At 42.7% G+C, this 25,103-nt stretch overlaps 1 protein-coding gene across 1 annotated transcript; it reads left to right on the top strand.

Annotated features, from left to right (window-relative positions):
- Positions 1-11,647: 11,647 nt before the first annotated feature.
- LOC148674517 (uncharacterized) lies at positions 11,648-20,965 on the top strand. The gene is made up of 3 exons (XM_088624695.1): positions 11,648-11,879; positions 13,236-13,314; positions 17,978-20,965. Exon 3 carries the CDS (start codon positions 17,979-17,981, stop codon positions 19,746-19,748), a length of 1,770 nt encoding a protein of 589 aa, XP_088480821.1. The 5' UTR covers positions 11,648-11,879; positions 13,236-13,314; position 17,978; the 3' UTR covers positions 19,749-20,965.
- Positions 20,966-25,103: the final 4,138 nt, after the last annotated feature.

Below are 25,103 nucleotides of genomic sequence, written 5' to 3'. Positions count from 1 at the left end.
TACAATTCCATTTTCATGTATGAAGAAAATGTTTTGGGAGAAAAGAAAATAAAGCACATTGCTGTTTGTGCATTTGAGTAACATACACTATAATAGAACACAACAAATTTTCATTTAAAAAAATACTGGGTTGCTGATTTCACCAAAGTCCTCAAAGGTCATCCAATATTCTTAACAATCACTAATACATCACAAATACACAACTCCAGGAGTTTTATACAGCCACAAGTTAATGATTAATTGCATGTGATGCAGGTGAGCAATATTCAAAAGGGAATAAAAGCTTAATGTGTGATATTTGTTTAAGAGGATGTTGGCTAAGAGCAGTGCACTGAAGAACTGAAATTCCTCATTTCGAAACTAGCTGCAAATCAGTTTGAAACATTTATATGACTACAAGCAATGGCAAGTTTTAGCTTTGTCACAACAACTTGTCACTGCCTTGTACAAAAAAAGCTAAGAGAGGCTGACATCCACCTGGGCCAAGCTATGAAAGAAACATGAATTAAATTGATTTCTATGATGACAAGGAGCTTTTAAGCTTTTCCAAGGTAATATCTTCATAAAATAGTATTGTTACTGGAACTCTTCCTCTCATTTACCATGACTGTTCTGTAGTATGTGCCATGTGTATTAATTTCCTGTTCCAAAGCACTATTGCATCTGATACAGACTACTAGATAGGGCTTAAAAGTTTAAATAATAGATTCTGAGCTCTGGGAATTATATGGCCTTCACTAGGAACTAGTTACAGTTATTGTAATGAAGAATTCTGACTCTGCCCAGGAGAAATTACTCCTGACCTGACATGACATTTCCACCTGCTGATATATGTGACATTTATGAAATAGCTGTGAAAGGTGGGATAACATCATCAGGAATAGCCACTAGGCCATAAGGAGAATGGTCACTCTTAAAATCCCCAATGAACATTTTTGTCACAATTAAACTAATTTCAAACCTATTCTAGACTGCACTGTGACTCTTTGCATTGCTACAGTCACCCTCCAAAGACTTTCAAAAATGCACAAATAGGAACTCAGTGTCTGAATAAATAAAATGTATCAATTATAGTAAATTAATACTTGACAGCATGTAAAATTGGTTGGAAAGAAGTCTAGCCAAAACATAGGTTTGAATGGTTCAATCAGAGTTGACAAAATTAATTTGATAGTAATTTGCAATTATTTGAAGGTGAGGTTGAATTTCAAATTTGAAACTTATTCAACTGTCCATTAACATTAGAAAAACTACGCATATACAGACCAATTATCTTGTTCTGTTGTTGACAAGGGAACTGGTGAAAACATCCAGCAGACTGAAATGGGCAATAACCTAAAGCAGTTTGATAAACATTATATTCAGAGAACAAATACAATATAATTATATTTCATGCCAAAGATGACTGTTTCACAGGAAAAATGCAGTCTGAGCAAAGAGTTGTTGGTATTTTATGAACACTGTTCACTTCAAGCATCAAAGATCCCACTAAGATTAATTCTTCCTGCTATGTTTTGTTCCCCTTGTGTTTTGTTTCACCTTTTCCTTTTCTGGGCATTGTGCCTCACTGAGATTGTTGAAGAGAATAAATGGCACAAAAAACATCAAATAATTCATGCACTGGAATATAACATGAAATTGCAGAAGTCATTGCTCAGCTGGAAAATGGATGTAAGAAAAAGATGCATGAACCATCACAGCCATTTTAACACAGACAGAGCCGCCAGTTTGTAACTGCTTTTATAGGTGTTGCAGCAGTACAGTAATGTTCATGCATATACTGCTTACAAATCTGATGTAAGCAATTACCTCTTTCGCCAACATTGACTGAGTAGTGAATTCATGTCAGAAAAGCATACTTCCATGTATTATTGCTTTCTGTGTACAGTGTTCATTCTGTGTATGCATCTCCAAAGACAAATCTGGCTCCTACTTCTTTTAGTCTAGGATTCAGTCCACAAAATGATACATTATATTCAGTGCTGTTGCACCTCCTTTATAAATTAATATAACTGCAATATACAAAGGGATAAAGTTCTTGGCTTTCATTCTAGCGTGGGTGTAGAGATTTCAAAATGGTCATCTGTTATTTTCAAGCTTTACTGTAGGCTGTAACATATTTCCACTCAAACATTTTTATTTGCCACCTTTGTGCACTTAATTAACATTGTTATAAAATTAAAACAATAGAGAAAACTAGTGTTTCAGAAGGGAAATGTTGTATTTGTTTTGTTTTTAATTAACATAATCCTGTTGGTCTTTTTTAAAAGCTTTTACTAATGAGATAACTTCCTCCTGACTCTCAAATCACAGTGGGTGTGATGATAGAACATGTTTTCTCCATTTTTTTTTGGTTGTCTCTACATTCAAGTACCTCAGGCGTGTGTGTCACAACGGGTACTGAAATGACAGCTGTGGCTGAGTAGCCCAAGAAACATACAATATTTTAATTAATTCACTGTCAATTAAGGAATTATCTCAATTTCTAATTATCATTTAATTGATCCATTGACTTATGTATGGATGTGCGTCTGCCTGCTGGTAGCTGTTTCCACAGCTAGTTCTACGGTTAGGCTGACAGGTTTAAATGTTGGACTTGATACAGGCAGATTGACTGGAAATCCGGGCGCAGTGAGGTTTACTGGAAGCCCCAGATTAAAGGAGGACAAGGGAACCTGCTGCAGGGAGGCTGACTGGACTAGACAAAACTAAATTCAGTGCTGACTGCGAGGGGATTCGGGAGGCCAAAAGAGTGGAGATTCAGAGAATCGGAGTCCCACAAAGACAGCTGTACTGTACAGCTGCAGCCATTCAAAACGAGCAGAATACACTGCAGTACAACGCAGTAGGCGTGTCGCAATATGCAAATTATTTTATGTTAATAGAATCACCTTGTAAAACTGCCAGGTGGAGCTAATAAAGCTTAACCTCTCCTGTACAGCATTTGAGCTGTCACCAGAAAACACACAGTTTCGAATCTCAACCACTGCTGAGGGACACGGAACCTCTTAGAGTTATGAAAACATTTGCTATGTGTACAAAGTACATGTGACAGCCTTCACTATGTCGTTTTTAAGCCATTTTTTTACCATGCTCCTATATTCTGTCCATATCTTTGGAAGGGAAACACAGAAAGCCTTCAAACCAAATACATTTTAAAGACCACGACTTGCGAAAATCTTCACAGCCTCCACATAAAACTATCAGTGAGCTAATTCTCTTTTTTGAAACCTCCGTTTTTTTATCGATGCGTAATTACGGCTTCGTGCGAAAAACCTGTATATCACCATAGGAAGCAGAACAGCGCAGCCTGAAATGGCCGAAACGTTGTGTTGTCTTTCTTCTCTTTTCAACATGAAATAAACCTATTACTTGTTCCTTTGCAGCCTACGCATGCTGTACGTACCCACCTGTATTAAACCTATTTCACTCAGTAGTTTAAACTAAGTGTAAAGTGCTATGAGGAAAAAATGTCTCCGCGGGAGCACATCTGCAATAAAAAGGAACCGGTTTGACATGTACAGTAAAATGTGACATCTCTGGAATGTCGAGTATATATCCAACAGTGTGAGCTCATTTGCAAAGCTATTAAGATTGATTGAGTTACTGTAACAGTCCGGGTGTGACGAGTTTCTACTGCCCCCTGACTGTCTTGGGTTGAAAGGAACCTGTCTTTCGTTGGAAGACAATGAACCTATTCTACTCGTACTTGAGAATATAATATAAATACACCAAGGGGTTGGGCTGAGTTCACATTAAAAAAAAATCTCCGAGCCTGCACTACAGCGGCCATAGTATGGAGACAAAGACTTTTTATGGGAAGAGACGTGGTGCTTCAGCTGCCTGTGTGCGTTAAACAAGAGAGTGTGGCGTTACTTTTTGTCAATTTTTTTGTCGATGAAAAAGTGTGTGTGTGTGTCTCTGTACTCAGCTCTACTGAAAAACAAAGTGCCGTTTTTCATTCAACGAGTGCCTGAGTCTATCCATGCCTATCTATGACAAACACAACTATTCTCCAACTTTAAGGTTCCAGTCTTTACTAAACTGACTATTGACAAATACTACTACTTACAGTGTATAGGCCCTTCATAGGCCAGCTTGGCACATCCTCCTTTGTAATATTGTGTACTATATAATCAGATTGATACAAAAATATTGCTGCTCTAGAGTCAGTCTAGAGCACAGCAACAACAAATATTCCTAGGCTCAAAAGAATGACCTACATTAGAAGGCTAAAAAACTGTTTTCGTTTTGTAATGAGAAGAATGCAAGAGAACCTGATTGCAAACTAACGGATTACTTTGGATTCTTCACTGAAACAGAAACATGATGACACAAATGGAAATTAGGGGGAAATGCAGTTAAAGACCAGAGCTTCTCTACGCAAGTGTTGTGGGAATATAAAACAAGCTACCTAGCCATGTTATTTGAAGCTGATACTCTGGCTTTATTCAAAAACTGGCTGGATGCAAACCTCAGATCAATTAGCAACTCTAAAAACAAACAGCATAGGGCACAAGGCAGGACACCAATCTTTCAAGGAGCATAAACACACAAACTCTCAGGGACATTTTAAACATACCAATTAACTTAACCAGCCTGTGTCTGGAAGAATGGAAGAAACCTGAGAAACTATAGAAAATGCATGTGAATACCGACTTCTAACAAGTGCAAAATATAAAAGGCTCATCAAAAGATAGTTTTGGGTGTTCAAATTAATTGTTGAATTTATTAAATCATATTGAATTAATTAGTTATTGAATTCATTAGTACTGTTGAATCAAAGAGCTCAGGTCCATAACAACCATATTTACCTTATGACCTTAGACTATGGATTATGCATGTTAACCATAGTAATTAATGACATACCATGGTTTATCTCTGGGGAACACAGCAACTATTGACCAACTAGGATGGGCATATTGTACTATATAAATCCCGACTATGATTCTATTTTAATACAGTAAACACAGTTATCATTTGACATGATATCTACAATGTTTTTAGAGGGGGGTGCCTTGTTGCATTTTTTTACGTTTACAGTATGTTGGCAAATCTGTAAAACATTATATGGAAAACAACAGAAGAATATTGTATCTACTTTCAAAATTATTAATCCTTGTATATTATCTTTCCCACATTACCCACAAAACTTTGTCAAAAGAAGTTCAATGATGTGTATGATGTTGTTGTTTTTTTCTAAAAATACAAGATAACCCAAGACAGTATGTCGGTTTCTCTTTAACAGGTGGTGAATGTACTGTAGCTACAGTACATCCTTGGCACAGTGACAAGGTAATAACCTGCCTTGCTCAAGGAACATACTTGGACAAATGTTGGAGCTTGTTCTGTCATTAACAGCTATCAGAGAGTTAATTGAGAAATAAAATGTAATGGTAATAATAACTCTATATGCAGATAAATAGGGGATAGAAATATAACAAGACCTGAAGGTTTGAGGGGCTGGGGATTGTAATTTACAAACACTTAGCAACTTATTTCAATTCTTGCTAAGAATAGGAGCTGTAACCCATGATTAGAAATTGAAACTATACTATATGGGGACCCATACTTAAAAAATACATATAGACATTTTGATGTATGTTTTTCCAAGATTTATTTTAAAAAATATATAAAAAAATATTTACCTTTTCTGTCTTTGTAAATCCTTTGAAAACTGTTAATATACAGTAACACTAAAACAGATAGTTTCCTATATAATTTCTAAATATACAAAAAATACCATAGTTTAACTGAGATAAATATGTAAATCTATGTCTTCAATTTCACAAGAAAATGTGTGCCACCCATTTGGGTATTCTTTGCCTGGAGGTTGAAGGTAAAGAAGGATGAGAAGAGGAGATTGAAGACAGTGTAGTGGGAACAGAATTCAATGTATTTTGCAAACTCAGAACCGGGATTTAACTTCATAATTCATATTTATTTTTGAAAGTTAATACTAGAATTTAACTTTTTTATTTATCAAGTTACTCTTTCTTAAGTCATTTCAAATTAAACCCAAAACAAAATGTATTTAATGATTTGTAACAGGACTTACCAATTAATTTAAAGTGGATAGAAGCAAGAATCTACAGACCAGACTGTTGCTGGTGACATTACAGTATATAAAAAATATTAAGAGGTAAACTACTGTAGTTCTAATAATATATTAATGAGAAGATTAATAAACCAATGAAATTTTAAGAGACAGCCAACATACAGTTAGAAAGGTAAAGACTTGTAGAAAAACACAAAGTTTACACGCTACAGGACATCCCATTCAAACATTCTAGCCGGTTTGGTTGGTAGTAGCTAATTGATCCAAAGATGTTACCAACCCATTTCTAATAAGAAGCTTGGTATTTACTTTCACAACATGGCTCAAAAGCTTGGACCATGACCATTCTTTAATTTGCCAAGTGTAGTGTGGATGTTTGCCTAGTGTAGTGTGAATATCAATGTAAGGTATTCCTTTAACCCTGAGTGCATCTACTTCTAGTTGTCTGGACTGGTTCCATGGCAGCATTTTTTTTTCTGAAGGGGTTATCAGAACTAAACAAAGTAGTTAATCAAAGTCTTATTAGCATTTATTATTAGTTCTTTGCAAGCATTAGCAATTTGAACACCCCTTGACAAAAACGTGTCCTAATAACTACAGCATATCATAACATTTTGTTTGCCCCATGTCTTTGATTGTTGACAGGTATTTATATTTTCTAGAAAATGTAAAGCATGTCAGCATAAAATAAATAAGTCTTTATCATAAGTAGCCTCTTCAAGCTCACTGTTTCTTATTTGGTCTCTCTATGTTATTTTACGTGCATGTAGTATTCCTCATTGTTTGTTTTTGTTGTTGTTTACACCATAAAAATATTATTGAGATATTATAGAAAGCATTTGAATCCTGAGAGACTAAATTGGTAAAGGTACTTGCCTGAGTGCTTATTGCATTCTGTGACCATGGGTTCAAATCTAGGTCATGTCACTAGTCAACCCTGACCAGGATTCTCCCAATGGTAGTGCACAATTGGCAAAGCACTTTAATTTTAATAGTTGCCCATTTTACCTGCCCCTATGATGATTGCACTGACATTTCTATTCATATCTTTTTATAGGATTTCCGTGACTCTTATTCCAGAAAGACACTTTAAAAGCCATTTTTCCCTCAAACTAGGATAACACCTTCCACCAGTTCCCAATAATAGACTCAGTTTTGTAAAAAGAAAAACTCAGCTTTTTACACTTCTCCTTGAATCCATCCCCTAGATTTACTTTAATTTGGACACTTTTTCTCACCTGCTGTTCCCATTCTCACCTGCTCTTTCTTCTGTTTATTTTTTTATGCAGGCTTGATGTCCCTGCATACCTGCACCTTTCCTCTTTTTTCTTCACATCTGTAAAAGTCTCAACAGCTGAAACATGTTTTTTCTTTCCCTTTTTAGTGAAATCTTCTTAATTATGATCTCCTTCAAACTGAAACACATCAGGTCTTACTTACTGCCATGACCTCTCTGGTATTTTATGCCCTAACAATTGTCTTGTTGCAGTTTTGTTTTCAGTACATGTTATGTGTGAAGCATCTGCCAGTCTTCACTGTTATCTGTGCTGTCAACCCCAACCAATACACATATGGAACAAGTAATAGGTTTATTCCATGCTGAAAAAAAGAAGAAAGAGAACACAACGTTTCTGCCGTGGAGCCTTCTTCAGGTGTGAGAAAGACAAGGCTCCACGGCCGAAACGTTGTGTTTTCTTTCTTCTTTTTTCAGCATGGAATAAACCTATTACTTGTTCCTTTGCAGCCTACGCATGCTGACGCAGCTACCCACCTGAACTAATACACATATGGCCTCACAAGTCACCCTGATTTTTTAATTCCTTGGTGGCTTTCATATAGTTTCTGTAGCATTACTGTTCTCATAGTGGTTTTCAAAATCCTTTTCTCTAAAACACTGGCTTTTTTAAGTCTGCATCTCACTACACAGTCCCAGTGTCACGACTATAGTCTCCCCTCCTTAAGGGTGCTCCAGCCCTTTCACTAAATACTTCATTCTCTGCACCTGTTTCCCATTCCCTGCCCACCTTAAAAGCCAGGCGCTGACGCTCTTCCGGGCTCTGCATCTGATTTCCGTATCGTGCGAGTCCGGGACCAGGAAGCGCCTGGTCCCGTTAAGGTTTTAATCTCGGTTCCCGTTCCTGTTCCCCGTCCGCCGGTTCCGATCCGGCCTTCGTGGTTTTTAATTCCTTCGTCGGATGGATCTCCTGGTTTTGTATTTACCCTTGCGTTTTGGATACTCTATGGATTACTCTTGGATCGTTCGCCTCGGCCACACCTCCCCCGTGCACCAGCGCACCTTGGACACGCCCCCTGTCTTCTGCCCCGTTTTCCTGCATGACATTTCCCTAGTGTTTCCCCACTCCGTCGGACTGTGTCGTCCGCATAGGGTCCGGAAAGAACTGTTCGTTACACCCAGTGCATTCATCAGGAACCTCTATCTTTTGCTCAGGCCAAAACAAAAGTTCGGAAATGACGTCATTTTTTGTAGAATAACTTTTTCCTGTTTCTTGTCTTCAGACATTCTGGTGACTTAGATAGCATACTTACTAAGGTCTTACTGCCCTTTAAGAAGCTACAGTTCGAAGTATAAACCGAATACATTTTTTTTTCTTTTTCACTGTCCATATTCTATATTTTAGAACTGTAATTGAATCTTCATGAAAGTCTTAAAAAATGATTAAGCACATAACAGATATATTTACGTAATTTAATTAAGAAAGATCCAACAGTAAATATCCTCACTTGAATAAGTATGTGATCCTTAGATTTATCTCTTAAAACAATATTCTTCTAGTAGTCTGTAGTAGTCTTGTAGGATTGTTCAGCTTCTTTTTGGTAAAACTGAGAAGAACAACATTATTCCTTTAAGAGATCACGTTTTTGTCCTGAATGGTTGAATAATTAAAACTGTCAATGCTCACACTGGTGTACAGATCATTAAATGTTACTCTTAGGTTCTTTGTGACTTCCTGGATAATTTTCCAGGTTCCTCTTGGGGGATCTTGGCAGAACAACTGGTCCTGGTTGAGTCATATATATTGATAGAATATTTTCCATTTGTAGACATTTGTTGCCCAACCAGATTGATGGGCATCCACATGTTTTCATGTGGTCCTATGAAATGTCTTTTGATCATGGCATGTTGTGTTTTCACTAACCTGCAAAGTAAAGATCAAATTCACAAAGTTTGTGGCCTGTATTTGGCCTAATACAGTGTAGCGGCAATGCTTGTTAATAAGACAGAATTAAGCGTTGGTATGCTCCTAAAAGAGGCCCCATCTCACCCTCCATCTCTGTGGTGCAGCCACAGAGAAAGAATTCATGCAAGCTGATTTAAGATGTTTTCTTGTGATAAGAAACCAGCTCCCAAAGGGGGATGCACTTAGCTAAGCCTGGCTATCATGATCAATGGTCATGCATTGGCGCCTATCAGTCTAGGGAGTGCCGAATGGACATCTGGACTGCATTCCTAAGTGTCAAGACTAAGTGACTCATATCTCACCTTGACCAACCAATCAGGGACTGGCAGGGCGTGGTAATACCACGTGGGTCTACAATGCCCGCCAAACTCTCAACCAATCAGCACACATCTGGGTCTTGATCAAAAAGGGAGCGCAAGCTCAGTTCTGGGCTCTCCTTGGCCATTTTCGCGCATCCTCAGAGACAATCACGTGACAACTGCTGTTGTCTGCAAAAGGACTTGAACTTTGTTCTAAGCGCGAGGCCGAGGATCCCGTACGTACTCAGAATTCTACCAACGTGAATGCTCCGCTTGATCAACGGCAGCCTACAGTTGGACCCTCGTCGACAACCTGAATAGCTTATTCAGAAGCAGCGCTGGACCGGGAACGAACCAGTTTCTTCCCAGGCAAAAGAGTGACTTGTGAGGACTCGCGGTCACACTCTGTGCATAGAGACTTTCTACTAGCCAGCCGGACTGCTGGTAGATCCCCTCGGAGCAACGACTGCCCTGCGCGCCGCAGTTAGATTCCTCCGCCCGTCCTACTCCGAGCTGCACCTCGACTGGTTGGCCGGTAGCCAGAGGACGCCGTCACAACGCCCATTGGACAACCGCTGCAACAGAGGCTGCAACAGAGCCTGTCAGCTGGTTTGGTGTTCGTGCCGGGAATTCCAAATCCCAACACAGTGGATAAGTAAACCCCATGTTCTACATTGCGTCTCGAGAATTCAATTGTACCTCAACACAAGTTGTTATCGATTTAATTCATGAGTAATGTATTTACTTCCGAGTTTAGAGTAACAGTGGGTAATAACACTGATTAGCGATTTGGTAACCGAACGATATATATTGACATATATTCTCTGTTGTGTATCTCTTTGTGTTTGCATCTCTTCGAGATTATATACCTTGTATGTTGATAACCCTCACCGTAAGGTCTGCCGCTCGTATCCAGGCAGACTAATATATGTTTGTTGCACAGTTATATTAATAAATGTATCCCGTGTATTGAACCCGTGTGTGTGCGTTGTTAGTTGTTCTGACGATTGATTTTCTAAAAGCCCCGACGAACAACCTCGTGATTACTGCTACAATTAATAATTGTCTCAGTAAACCCATCAAAACCACTACATTTAATGGCGTCCCTGGGTGGGCGGAGTTAAGAATGAAATGAGAATCAATCGCACAGAATAACTGATATTGCTGTGAGTTCAAGTTCAGCACAGCACCGCGGCTTCTATACGCGAATACCGGGTGTGCTGATAACTGCGCAAAGAAATCCCCCTGTTTCCTAGCGTTTAGTGTAACGTGTGCTGATTGGAAATCCATCTGCTCGGGTGTTTAAATTCCATACTGTATTTTAGTAAAAGGAAAAAAAAAAAGTAATACTCTTAAAGTTTCTCTGATGTAATGACAATGGCTGCTAAAATGTCTGAAGTGGAGTCGCTTATAAGTACTATTTCTAGCGACGACAATCCTGGTTACTGGAGCGGTATCGAAAAGTTGAACTTTGATGATATTGAGAAGCTGCAAGTAGATTTAGTAGCTAAAGTGGCGAACCAGCTTAACACAGGAGGGTCCGTGAACGCAGTTCAGGTCCTATCGAGTTTCGCCTTAAATCTAGCTAAACAGCTGGAACTGTCTTTGTCCGAGCTGACAAAGTTTCAAAAGCTTCAGGGAAAGCTAGAAAGATATAAGGCGGAGCGAGTTGAGTTGTTGGATATAATCAGAGAAAAGAGAGTGAAAAATGAGGAAAGTGAAGACAGACTCAGGGAAGTTTTAGGTAAATTAGATGACCTGTCTGCTAGAGAAACTGCGGCTGAGGTAGCTAGGAGAGACCTGGAAGCGAGCTTGAAAGAAAAAGAAAAAGAAATTGAGAGTTTAAATGAGCTCAGCGAGGAAAGGCAAAAGGAGTTAGATGCTGCCGTACTGGAAGCAAAACAGGCTAGATCCCACTTGCATGCCAGCCCACCTAGCAGCCCGGAGCGCTCACCCAGAGCGCCGGGAGGAGGTTTCTCCCGGCCAGGGTCTGTGGTCGGATCGGCATGGGGGAGATCGCCGAGTCCTGCGCGAGACGCAAGGGCGATGCAATTCAGGCAGAGACCCCCTGTTTCTGATCACGGCCGTCCCCCTGCCCGCGGAGAAACCCTAAAAATTAACCTCCACTCCCTGAGGCAGTTAGCCAAAGATGTAGAAAGGTTTGACCCATCAGTGTCAGGGAATAATGTGGAAACCTACATCGATGAGCTGAGACATACTTTGCAGTTTATGCCCGGAGCGTCCGAACAGGAAAAGGCTTTGTTAGTAAGGAAAACTACTAGCCGAGCGGTACACGAGTGGATGTCCAGACAAGGACCGGAGGTCTGTAATAGCTTTGAGGAGCTGTGTCAGGCAATGACCGGAGAATTTTCGGCTTTTATCGATCCCATAGCCGCCGTGGCCGCTGCGCACCATATTAAGCACGAAAAAGCTGAAGCCCCTCGCGACTATTATGAGAGGCTTAGGCGCACTTATTTTGCAGGGCAGAATGAAGAGGGTTGCGAAGAGAACGTGAATTTCAAAGGTTTATTCATTGCTAATCTGCATCCCTCAGTCAGGAAAATGATTGTGATGCACACAGATGCAAAAGCGATGAAAATGGCTGACATTAGAAGGTTGGCTCAAAAAGCCTGGGGAGCTGAAGTCTCTGCTTCCTCAGAGCGAAAACCTGCTAAAACGGCCGTGTTCGCCACTAAAGCCAGCAGGGTTGACGACTCGCCTCAGCTCGAGGGAGCTGAGGTTCCTGAGCCCTATAAGCCCCGGCGCAAAATAGGCAGGCAAGACCGCACTAAGCGTCAGAGCCGCCGTGAGCGCTACGGGGAAGGCAAGGGCTCAGGCAGAGCCTATCATAAGGCTGGACAAAGGGAGTCGACTGCAGCCCGCCTGGCCCGGCTTGAACAAGCCCTGCTTGAGAGACCAGGTCAGGGTAAACCTTCCGCACCGAATGCCGGAAGCGTGAATGAGCTTAGGAGGACCACGCCCCTTCTCACTGGAGGAGGCGGGGATCCACCCCAAACCCCTCCCTCAGTCTATCTGATTGGGTGGGAGGGTTCCTGCCTGAAAGAAGGCTGTGACTCTGAATTGGGCGCTGACCCCGCCCCTGAAGTCAAAGGAAAGGCAGGCTTCCAACAATTCTTAGGGAATCTCAGCCAGAAAGGCAAAGCAAGGCGTATTTATATCAAGGTTTCTCTTGAAAGCGTCTTAGATAGAGAAGCACTGATTGACACTGGGGCTGAAATTAGTTTGATGTCAGCCGATCTACTCAGCGAGCTCAAGCGAGTAGCGAAAGGAAAAGGCATCAGACTTAAGGTAGAACCGTGTAAGATAGATATTTCCAGCTATACCCAGGATCATGCCCGGATCACACACCGAGTGTGGGTGGCACTTAGGTTCGGGCCAATGAATGTGGTGCATCCTGTTTACATCTCTAGGTTTAAAACAGAGCCACTACTCATTGGCCAAGACCTGCTTGACAGGCTGGAGCCTCTGGTGGACTGCCAGCGTGGAAAATTGTGGGCTCAGGTCAAAAACCCTAAGCCTGTCGTACAGCAAAAAGGGGGGTTCAGTGGTTATGCTGTGACCACACAGTGCCCACTGAACATTATAGCTGAGTTGGAGGTTCCACCTGGTTCCTCTGGACGAGAAATAAATGTCTCTTCTTGCTTTCCAAAACTACAGGGAAGTCCTGCCCAGGCCAGCACTCCCACGGTCTCCCAACTACAGGAGCAGTGCTCCGAGCAGCTGCTTGACCCGCCAGGTAAAGCACACCCCCTTTTCATCCCTGAAGAAGAGTGGATCTCCCTGTCCGGTAATGAATGGGAGTCCTTTCTGTGCGCCCTGGTACCTCAGGGGGACCAGGACTACCACCCCATGGTGGTGGGAGGGGTCCAGGTTGCAGAAGTGCAGGTTGATGATGTAATTCTCAGCCTCAGCTCTGAGAAGTCCATAATCAGTGAAGGTCTGTTCAAGGACCTGTCGCGAAGCCGTCAGGTGACCCTGGTGACGCAGTCACAGGTTCTGTGGTGGGCACCCCCACCTCATAGGTCCATTTGGAGCAAAGGAAGTTGTGTAGCTTCCATCTCCATCGGAAAAAGGAAGTTTGCTCACTACTTCCAGGTAGCACCTCAGCTGACCAATTCGGTCTGTATTGGTGCAGACCTCTTGGTTCGACTGGGCGCCCAGCTGGACACAGTAAACAGTGTGCTGTGGACACGGGTGAACCCAGATGCCCACTCTCTAAGCGGCGACCCCGAGAACATTCGGTCAGGTCAGACGATTCCTCAGGCCTGCCAGGTTGTAAATGAATCGGACCTGATCGTTCCTGCATCAACCGCAGGGTTTCCGGTACGCCTTGTCCTGAAGAAGGGACAGAGAATGGATGCTGAGATGGTTTTCTTCCAACCATCAGCTCAGTTTATCAGACTGAACCTAGCAGTCTGTGGTACCCCCAGACTGGAACGGAATGGCCGAGCCACCTGCCTGTTGGTGCAGAACATAGCAAAACAAGATGTCAAAATCCCTGCTCGCACTGACATGGGACTGGTAATTGACAATGGTTTCTATGATTTCGAACTGGCCATCCCAGTACTGGGGCAGCTCCCTGGTCCCTTGGCCAGGGAGGGGGGAAACGAGCAGGTGTACTACACCTACCCCCGGCGGATGATCGCAATTATGCCAATAGAGGGATTCTGCAACCAGGAGGTGTGCAGAGTGGACCTTAGCGATAAGGATGAGATGGTTGTGTACACAGTACACGCAGGTGTTCCGACGGACCACTCAGCTAAGAGTGCGACCCGGGATACCGCCATGCCGTCAAAAGCGGGGTTCCTAGAGCAGGTACAGGAACAGGTTGGTAAGGCAGATGCCCTGGAAACGGAAAGCCAGCGTCAGCAGCTGCGTCAGATCTTCCAGGATTTCCAGGAAGTGTTTGCACGGGATGCCTATGACTGCGGGGTGACGGATTTGCATACAGTGCGCATTCCCACAGCCCCTGGCGCCCGCCCAACCTATGTCAGGCAGTATCGCATTCCCCTCACGGCATACGAGTCCATAAAGCAGACGTTGGATGCTCTACTAGAGCGTCAGATCATAAGGGAGTGCAACTCCACTTATAACTCCCCACTGTGGCCGGTGCTGAAACCCAATGGTAAGTGGCGTCTGACCATTGACTACCGGCAGCTGAATAAACAGGTTCCTTTGTCACGATGGCCAATGATCTACCTAGATCAGGAGTTAGCCAAGGTGACAACAGCGAAATATTTCACCACAGTGGATGTGGCCAATGGGTTCTGGACCCTTAAGGTAGAACCGACAGACCAGTACAAACTGGCCTTTTCCTTCGGAAACAGGCAGTTCACCTGGAATCGATGCCCCTTTGGGTATTCCAACTCCCCAGCGGAGTTCAACATATTTCTGCACAAAGCCATGAGTGATGCAGCCGCCAGGGGCAACCTGGTCTATGTGGACGATATTCTGATGCGGAGTCAGACCTGGGAAGAACACATGGCCGAGATCAGGCATGTGTTGACCCAGCTCTCCCGTGCAGGGGCCAAACTGTCTCTGGCTAAGGGACAGTGGTGTAGGACCCAAGTGGAGTACGTGGGACTGTTGGTTGGAGCCCAAGGCATACAGCCACAGTCCAGCAGAGTCCAAGCTATCCAGAATATGAAGTCGCCCACTAACCTGTCTGAACTGCGCAGCTTTCTGGGAGTATGTAATTATTCCCGGCAGTTCATTGAGGATTACGCTGAAATAGCAAGGCCCCTCCACAAGCTGTTGCAGAAAGACGTGCCCTTTGAGTGGGGACCTTCCCCAGAACAGGCTGTGATGGAGCTGAAGCGCAAACTCGGTAGTGCACCATGCTTGGCCTACCCTGACAAAAATAAGGTCTTCTACCTTGAAGCAGGGTTCTCAGAGCACTGCCTTGGGGCTGCTCTGAGTCAGGAATATGACCAAGAGCGAAGGGTGGTGGCGTATGCCAGTCGAGCCCTGACCCCAGTGGAGCAAAAGTTCTTGGACTGCGAGAAGGCCCTGTTGTCTACGGTCTGGTCGGTAGAACACTTCCGTAGTTATGTAGGGGGACAAAAGATCATCATCGAAACCTGCCACCAACCTGTGACATTCCTGCATAGCCAGAGACTGAAAGCAGGCAGGGTGTCAAATAGCAGGATTGTGGCATGGATGATGGCCCTACAAGGCTATGAGATAGAGGTACGTTATGCACAGAGCAAGAAAATGTACCTGGGACAGGGCCTGGCTTTGGGCCAAGTGTGTCACGGCTGTGACACTGACATGGAAGCTCCAGAAATGATTCCCGCTGCTGAGCTACCGAACAATCATCGGTACTACGATGAGAACGTGGGCCAGGGCTTACCCATGGCCTATGTTGACGGTTGCTCTTTTCGCCACGAACAGCAGGTGCTAGCAGGGGTAGGTGTAGTCTGGCAAGACAATACTCCCTGTGGGCCGACCCGCTATAAGCTAGGACCAAAGACTAGTCAGTATGCGGAAGTAGCTGGGGTGCTGATCACCCTCCAGCAGGCCCTGACAAATGGCCTTAAACAATTTGTCATCTGTAGTGACTCGAACTACGCCCGACATAGCTTCGTGTCCCATCTTCCGTATTGGAAGGGTAACGGCATGAAAAATGCCCGGGGCAAGGAAGTAAAGAACAAAGAGTTGTTCCTGGCCAGTGACAAGCTCACGACCGAGGCTGGAATGATGGTTTACTGGAGGAAGGTGAAGGGACACTCCCAGGTGAAGGGACCCGACAAAGACGGGAATGATGAGGCCGACCGGCTGGCCAAATCTGGCGCCTTAGAGGGTGATCCCTGGCAGTTCCAGCAGGAATGGCTACCCCCAGAAACCATGGCTGAGGTCAAGGCGGTCACCCGAAGCAGGGCTAGACAGGATGTCGGAGCCGACCCTCAATCTGTAGTGCTTGGGTCACAGGGTTTTAACACCGATCTTGCGGAAATGCAGAAACAGGACCCAGCAATTGGGCAAATGTATCAGCATATCGTTGACCCAGTGCGTCAACCTCTTTCAGAGCAGGTGCTGAGCCAGTCTCCGGAGCTGAAGGAGCTGGCAGAGGTGAAAGACAACCTAAAAATTATAAAGGGGTTGTTGGTTTGTGTACCAGTTGCACAAGGTGTCCCAAAGTGGGTAGTTCCCCGCTGTCATCGGGGGGTCATGATCCAACACGCTCATGACGAACCCTGCGGGGGTCACCGGGGAATCAAGGCCACGTACGACACTATCCAGCAGGTGGCATTCTGGCCTCACATGGGCCAAGACATCGCCGCGTATGTAAAGGGGTGTCTGACGTGTAGCCAGTTCCAACCATCACGGCCCTTGCACCGTGCACCACTCCAGAAAAAGGGCATGACATTCCCCTGGTCCAATCTACAAATGGATTGGGTGGGGCCGCTGGTGAGGTCATCCAGAGGGAACAAATATTTCCTCACTGTTACGTGTGCATTCACAAAATGGATTGAGTGCCTCCCAGCACCCAACGACACGGCAGAGACAACTGCAGTGCTGTTGGTGAACCATGTGTTCAGCCGATGGGGACTTCCCCTGACCGTGGACTCGGATCGGGGAACCCATTTCACAGCTACAGTAATGGCAACCCTGTGGAATATGCTTGGGGTCAAGGCCCAGTTGCATATCTCCTACCACCCTCAATCCTCGGGCCAGGCAGAAAGGGCAAACCGAACGGTGGTTAGTATGCTCAAAAAGTTTGTCTCCACCAACAGTAGGGACTGGGACATTAAGCTGCCCCTGGTTCTGATGGCCATCCGAGCCACTCCCCATTGCTCTACGGGGGTCCCACCTTTTGAGATGATGACAGGTCGGAAGATGACTCTTCCCCTACACTGTCTCTATGGGGTGGAGGACCTGAGCATGACGGGGGCTGCTACGGCCCATCAGTATGTGTCAGACCTGCGAGCACATCTGCAGGCAACCTTTGCTTTTGCCCAGAACAATCTGGGAAGGAGTGCAGAGGGTAGGAAAGCATACTATGACCGAAAGGCAGTTAACCAGGAACTCCAAGTAGGAGACAAGGTCCTGTACTTCCAATTTGCCAAACCCACAGGGGTGGCCCGGAAGTTCTTACCCAGTTGGACAGGACCCCACGAGATTGTCGATAAGGTATCACCGGTAGCTTATCGAATTCGGATTGAAAAGGGAAGGCAATCTCTGGTCTACAAGTGGGTGCATCGCAACCACCTCCGGTTGTATCGCCCATCTCAAATGGCGCCGGAGGACACAGAATAGGGTTAAAAGTCTAAACCCGATCAAAGAGGGGGGTGCCCCTTTGTAGTTGCAGGTAGTTAGGTACTGTAGTGTAGGTCCTGCTAGGAAAATATATTCAAAAATATAGTGGAACTGTACCATGTGCCTCATCTGTGTTCCAGAATGGGAATCCTAAAACTGCCACGGCTGGTCCTGACAGTACTGTGGATCGCCTCGACACAGCCCCTTGAAGTTGTGGAACCCGGTCCTCCTACCGGCATAGTCCTGCAGGACGCTCCCGGATTGTTGTTAACAAATTGCAGAACATATACTCAGCGAGTGTATGTACGGCTGGACCCACATGATGTGTTTCGGAAGCACATCAGCATGAACAGTAGGGTGTCCTATCATGGTAGGCAGTGGGCTGGGGATACTGTATGGCATGCCCAGCTAGACACTATACACATGCTCCGCCAGCTGAGGAAGGCAACAGTCACCCAGGAGGAGATGACAGGCCTCAGCCGCCCCAAAAGGTTCTTGGGGGGTCTGATTGCTGCGGCCTCCGCCGTGGGTTCGCTATTTTCAGCGGGTCTGTTTGCTGCTAACACTGTCACCCTGACCACCCTGAGAAGGCAGGTGTCTGGGTTACGTAAGGAAATGCCAGAAATTTATGACAAGCTGTATCAACAGCAGCAGCGGCTGGAAAGCCTAGGGAAAACCTTACAGGGCACAATTTTAGCAGTAAACCTTCATGCAGCACTGTTAAATAACACCCTCCACACCGTGGGCAGGATTGTCGACGTGTTACAGTGGGACTATGCTTATGTGCAACAGGTCAGAATGCTGATGCAGGATCTGCTTAGGGAGCTCAGTGCCACAGTAACTAGCCTAGCCATGGGACAGATTCCAACCTACTTGGTTCCACTGTCCTTAGTAGAAGAAGTACTGAAGACAACCACTTCCGAGATGGTGCAGCCATTGCAAGTACATCTTGCATACAGTCTAGGCAGTGCCATTCCCATACATGTCAACCCCGAAGCCAAGGAAATAGGTTTCCTGTTGAACCTTCCCATCGTGAGTAGCAAGGATATCTATAGACTCAAGTCTATATTGAACGTTGGCTTCTGGAAGGGGGACATGCATGTGAAGTTGACCACCCCACCGCTCGTAGCTTACCAGGAGGATGATCCGAATTTGTACCTTGTTCCAAACCTGGAACTGTGTATATCAACCAAGGATATCCACTGGGTATGCCCAAGTAAGCCATTCCTTAGGGACACAACTCAGAGGTTGTGTGGTATCAGAAAGGGGGCTGCCACTGAAAAGTGTAAAGCCACAGTGACGAGCAAACGTGAGGTTAACGAACCCCAGGTTGAGCAGGTGGGAAAGAAATGGCTGGTCAGCACACCACAATTAACGGTTACAATAACCTATGACAGACATGATACAGCTACCGAAGTGCAGCTACCCAACCAAACAGTTTTTCTACAAGTTCCTGAAGGAGCTATAGTGCATCTCAACGATTTAGCACTGTATCACCTGGAGTCAGAACTGTATGAAACGGAACTCGAGATTGTGGACGCTTTCAGAGGACACAGCGTTGACTTGGATGAGAGAATCCAAGAGACAGTAAGTCTTGAGGGTGTACAGGTAGTCGAATTTGTTCTCAACGACACAAACTTAAAAACTACACTGGTAGGTCCCAAGCACAGTCGGTGTGGATCCTCTGGGGCGCTAGGGACAGTAAACGTGGTCATCTTGACACTGCTGCTGGGTAGCTGGATCATGGCTGGGGTAATGTGTTGGATGCTGTTCTCTTGTATCAAAGCCTTGCGGGGTAGTTTGAATGAGACAAAGGGAGCAATGGTTTATCACCGAAATCAGGTAACCACGCCCAAGCGTCTGCCTGCTGCAGAGCTATCCGATACTGATAGTGAACTGCCGGAAGTTTAAGGTCTAGGGCTAATGATGACGCCCGATGCCTCATTTCTATGTACCTTATAACTGAGAGCAGGTATACGCAATGTTCTTTCCAACACTATTTCCTGTACAAATTCTCGAGAGGTAATGTGAATATTGGGTGGTAGAATCCACCGGGGTACAACAGACATCACTTAACTCTGTTTTTGTTTTGAAGGCAACAACGCCTCAGGACCTCGTGACCTTCAAAAAGGGGGGATATGTAGCGGCAATGCTTGTTAATAAGACAGAATTAAGCGTTGGTATGCTCCTAAAAGAGGCCCCATCTCACCCTCCATCTCTGTGGTGCAGCCACAGAGAAAGAATTCATGCAAGCTGATTTAAGATGTTTTCTTGTGATAAGAAACCAGCTCCCAAAGGGGGATGCACTTAGCTAAGCCTGGCTATCATGATCAATGGTCATGCATTGGCGCCTATCAGTCTAGGGAGTGCCGAATGGACATCTGGACTGCATTCCTAAGTGTCAAGACTAAGTGACTCATATCTCACCTTGACCAACCAATCAGGGACTGGCAGGGCGTGGTAATACCACGTGGGTCTACAATGCCCGCCAAACTCTCAACCAATCAGCACACATCTGGGTCTTGATCAAAAAGGGAGCGCAAGCTCAGTTCTGGGCTCTCCTTGGCCATTTTCGCGCATCCTCAGAGACAATCACGTGACAACTGCTGTTGTCTGCAAAAGGACTTGAACTTTGTTCTAAGCGCGAGGCCGAGGATCCCGTACGTACTCAGAATTCTACCAACGTGAATGCTCCGCTTGATCAACGGCAGCCTACAGTTGGACCCTCGTCGACAACCTGAATAGCTTATTCAGAAGCAGCGCTGGACCGGGAACGAACCAGTTTCTTCCCAGGCAAAAGAGTGACTTGTGAGGACTCGCGGTCACACTCTGTGCATAGAGACTTTCTACTAGCCAGCCGGACTGCTGGTAGATCCCCTCGGAGCAACGACTGCCCTGCGCGCCGCAGTTAGATTCCTCCGCCCGTCCTACTCCGAGCTGCACCTCGACTGGTTGGCCGGTAGCCAGAGGACGCCGTCACAACGCCCATTGGACAACCGCTGCAACAGAGGCTGCAACAGAGCCTGTCAGCTGGTTTGGTGTTCGTGCCGGGAATTCCAAATCCCAACACAGTGGATAAGTAAACCCCATGTTCTACATTGCGTCTCGAGAATTCAATTGTACCTCAACACAAGTTGTTATCGATTTAATTCATGAGTAATGTATTTACTTCCGAGTTTAGAGTAACAGTGGGTAATAACACTGATTAGCGATTTGGTAACCGAACGATATATATTGACATATATTCTCTGTTGTGTATCTCTTTGTGTTTGCATCTCTTCGAGATTATATACCTTGTATGTTGATAACCCTCACCGTAAGGTCTGCCGCTCGTATCCAGGCAGACTAATATATGTTTGTTGCACAGTTATATTAATAAATGTATCCCGTGTATTGAACCCGTGTGTGTGCGTTGTTAGTTGTTCTGACGATTGATTTTCTAAAAGCCCCGACGAACAACCTCGTGATTACTGCTACAATTAATAATTGTCTCAGTAAACCCATCAAAACCACTACAACAGTATATACAATATGAATATATTATAAAGGACACAGACTTTAAAAGACTTAATCCTTCATTATTTGTTATCCAAGTATTTAACAGCTTAATTGTAATTACCCCCTAAATGAGCTAAGTAAACTAGATATTAACTTATTATTGCAAATACACTGTTTCAGAATTATTCATTTTTAACTTTGGATTTTTTAAATACAAAACATATTGGCTATTTCAGAAAATGCCACATTTTTCAGAACTGCACCCTACTATACAGGCATTTTCTGAAGACAGTGTAATTTCAGTAAGAAGTTCTTTGAAATTTGCTTCCAAGGGTTTATGAATTTTAAAGTTCCTTAAATTCTTTGGAGAAATATTTTTTTACATACTGTATAAGCATTATTGAAGCTAACTAGTTTTATTCTGTTCATATCTACAATCCATATCTATCCATTATCTACTATCAGTATCTATTCAATATCAACAACATATCTACAAATCTAATGAGTCAGATAACTACTTTTGGTCATATACAAAAGGATGATAGTCCTGGGTTGAATAAAACAGCTCCTACACTTTTTCCTGAGTAATTCATAATTACTTTCATTGGTTTGAATATGGCACTGTAGTCTCAGTTTATGCAGCTCATTAAAGCTGTTGTCTTGTTTTTCTGTCCAACTCATTCTATTTTCATTTCAAAATGTTTCCTAAAAGGGGTAGCATTCATAAACATCTTCCAATATATGGGATAATGACTAGAAAATGTTGCAGTTCTGCTTTAGTATTTTATGCTACCAGGAGCTTGGTAGTCTTAATATCAGTAATAACCCAGTTACCCAGGTGTTTGGCTCTTCTTTCTAGTCTATCACTTTGAGTCATTCCATCCTCTTAAGTTCCTCCAAGAACCATGGTATAGAAACCTTTCATGGAGCATGGACAACCAGCTTTGCATTCTGTTTTATTCTGATATGCTGCTTTCCTTCAAGGTAACCCAGACTCTGAACATCTGCATATTTTTCTTTCAGTTAGCTGTTCCAGTGCAAAGTTTTCAATCCCTGCTATAGCTATTGTCTTGTCCTGATTGGTGGGATGGATTTTCAACAGACAAGAACAGCATGTATAAATCTCCTTTTTTCGACCATAGACTATTACAAGGACTTTTCTTTTCTAGAGTATATATACAGTATATGGGCAAATGCAATTTTCTGCATTTCCGGTAGACAGACATCAACAGCATATTACGGAACTGGAAAGAAAATATGGAAAATGCTCCAGAAACATATAGAATCTGGCAAATGCAAGCAGTGGGCTCTGTAGTGATGCAGCTGTCACATCCTTAACAAGTCTGTTGTGTGTGAAAATAGACTATATGTTGATTTACTACCTTATCTACATAATAAAGGATTTGCTATGAAGGGGCATGGCAGGAGAGAAGTAAGTATAGTAAAATGACAGAAGATTTCTGGAATTATGCTATTTTTGTTTTATTAAAGATGATGCAGCATTTGCTACAGTACATAATTGGTGGATTTTTTGACCTTATAAACCCTGCAATTCATAATAGTCTAACAGAAAATGCTTTGAATATGGTAGAAAGTAATAGTGTTCAGGATATGGATATTTTTCTATGTTTAGTGATTAAAATCAGTTTTAAACAAGAAGAAATAATAGTCTCTCTTATACAGAGAAAAGGTGAAATTAAAGAAACTTTTCTTGGACTTTATGGTTCTGAGTGATGGGAAGCTTTTAATGTCTGTTAGAGCATTACACAGTTTCAAATGTATCTGGGAATGCAATTGTGCCAGTCATAGCACATGGTGATGGAGCTGTTTTGGCAGGTAAAGTAAATGGACTGCAGCAAGTCCACCTTACTGCTGTCTATGTACATTGCATGGCTCATAAACTGAATTTGGTTATAGTTGAGGCCTGCAAAGTTACTTCAACAGCAAATTGATTCTTTCCTCAATAGAGAATGTGTTTATAATCTTTTCACAGTTGGGGTAAACACCATGTCTATTTAGAAGTCAAAAGGTTTTGTCTGTTTTAAGTATCCCAAGTTGGGCTAGAAGAAAGTATTCCCTAAAAAAATCAATGAGAGATCATCTCATTGAGCATGCTCTATGTGTTAAAGATATCAATTGCTGTATATTTTGATAAACATTGAATATTTCAATTACCATAATAATGAAATATATACTGTAACACCAGGTCTGCTTTCAAACTGACTGATTTAATTTTGACTCAATTTTGGCAATTTTGAATTTAATTTTGTGTGGTTTATGGAACAATAAGGAAATATCTGTTTGTAGAAGCCTGTTTTAAAGTGAAAGATATATATGAAAACAGTCATAGATTAACATAAACATAGTATTAAAAACAGCCTGCACTGGACATTTTGTGTTTGAAACTGAGCCTATCACGGCTTGCACCTTGAGATGAAAGTTTCAGGAGATCAGGATTTGCACCTAGAAATACGGGACTCCCAGATGTTATCAATATTTCTTAAATGAAGAACCAATTCAAGTTGAAAGTTAGTGCATCATATAGGAGAACAGTAGCTGTGAAAATGGGAAATTAAAAACTGCTAGAAGCCACCATGCAACAGATAATGTGGATGTGAAAGAAGCACAGAAAAAGCATTTGGAATTTAAGGAAAATGAATGAAAAGGGCTGTTTTTTTTTACCAAGGAAAAAAAACGTTTTCAGTAGTCACCAGCTGCCTTGACTACCTGTGAACTAAAACTGATAAAAACAAAGTAGGAAATTATTATAAATATAATTTTAAACATGATTACTACCCAAAGATATTATTGAATGTAATGTAAAGTAATGAGAGCCATTTATTTTAGTTAATATTATAATACATTTCTGGACCATTAGATTTAAAAGAAACAGATTTAAATATATAACAATATGAAATAATGTGTGATTTATGGATTTGAGGGCTGTTACTAATTGTTATCTGTTAATAAATCTTTTCAGAAATCAGTCTTCAGGTGTTATTCCTGCTATACTCACATGTAACTCATTAAACATTTAAATACAATATTTTGACATGTAACTAAAATAAAATGTTATTTTATTTGTAATCACCAAGGAAGAAGATAATGTGCCTCTGCCAGAGTAAAGTCTTTAATTTTGATATAGAGCAGAATTTGACTTGGGTTATAACCTCATGCATGTACAGTATGTTTTTTTATTTGCTAATGTTTCCATGTTGTGTTAAATGTATTATGTATTGTGTATGTATTTTACCTACCTGCAAAGCACATTTTCTGTTTGGGTCAATGAAGAAAGTATGTGGGAGAATCAGAGCCTAATGGTATTTTCCAGAACATTCATAGGCCTATCACAAATCTTTTCAAGACAGAACAAGACCCACTAAATTACTAATGTATTGTAGCACTTATACATAACAATGTCAATAAAATTTAACCAAGTAATTACAAATCAATACAGTTTTATATGCTTATGGAAATGATAATTGGAGCTAAATAAGAAGATGATACGATATAGAAAAAGGGGTTAGTCAGCATGGATATACAGTAGAAAAAGTAGATCTTTCTTCACACATTGGCTGAAGCAACAACATAAATGTTTACCAAGCACATGATACAGTATATTTAAATTTCCAGAATAATATTAATAAACTGTTAATAAATATTAATAAAAGACTAATTCAGGCAGTAGATAATCAAAATAAAACAATGCATTATTTCAACTGAGAACTATACAGGGATGGATACTCAAATTGGGGAGAGGTAATTAAT

Source organism: Lepisosteus platostomus, chromosome 3 (genome assembly GCF_059453375.1).
Source record: "Lepisosteus platostomus isolate fLepPlt1 chromosome 3, fLepPlt1.hap1, whole genome shotgun sequence".
Classification (NCBI taxonomy): Eukaryota; Metazoa; Chordata; class Actinopteri; order Semionotiformes; family Lepisosteidae; genus Lepisosteus; species Lepisosteus platostomus.
This window is presented reverse-complemented; position numbering and strand designations above follow the sequence as displayed.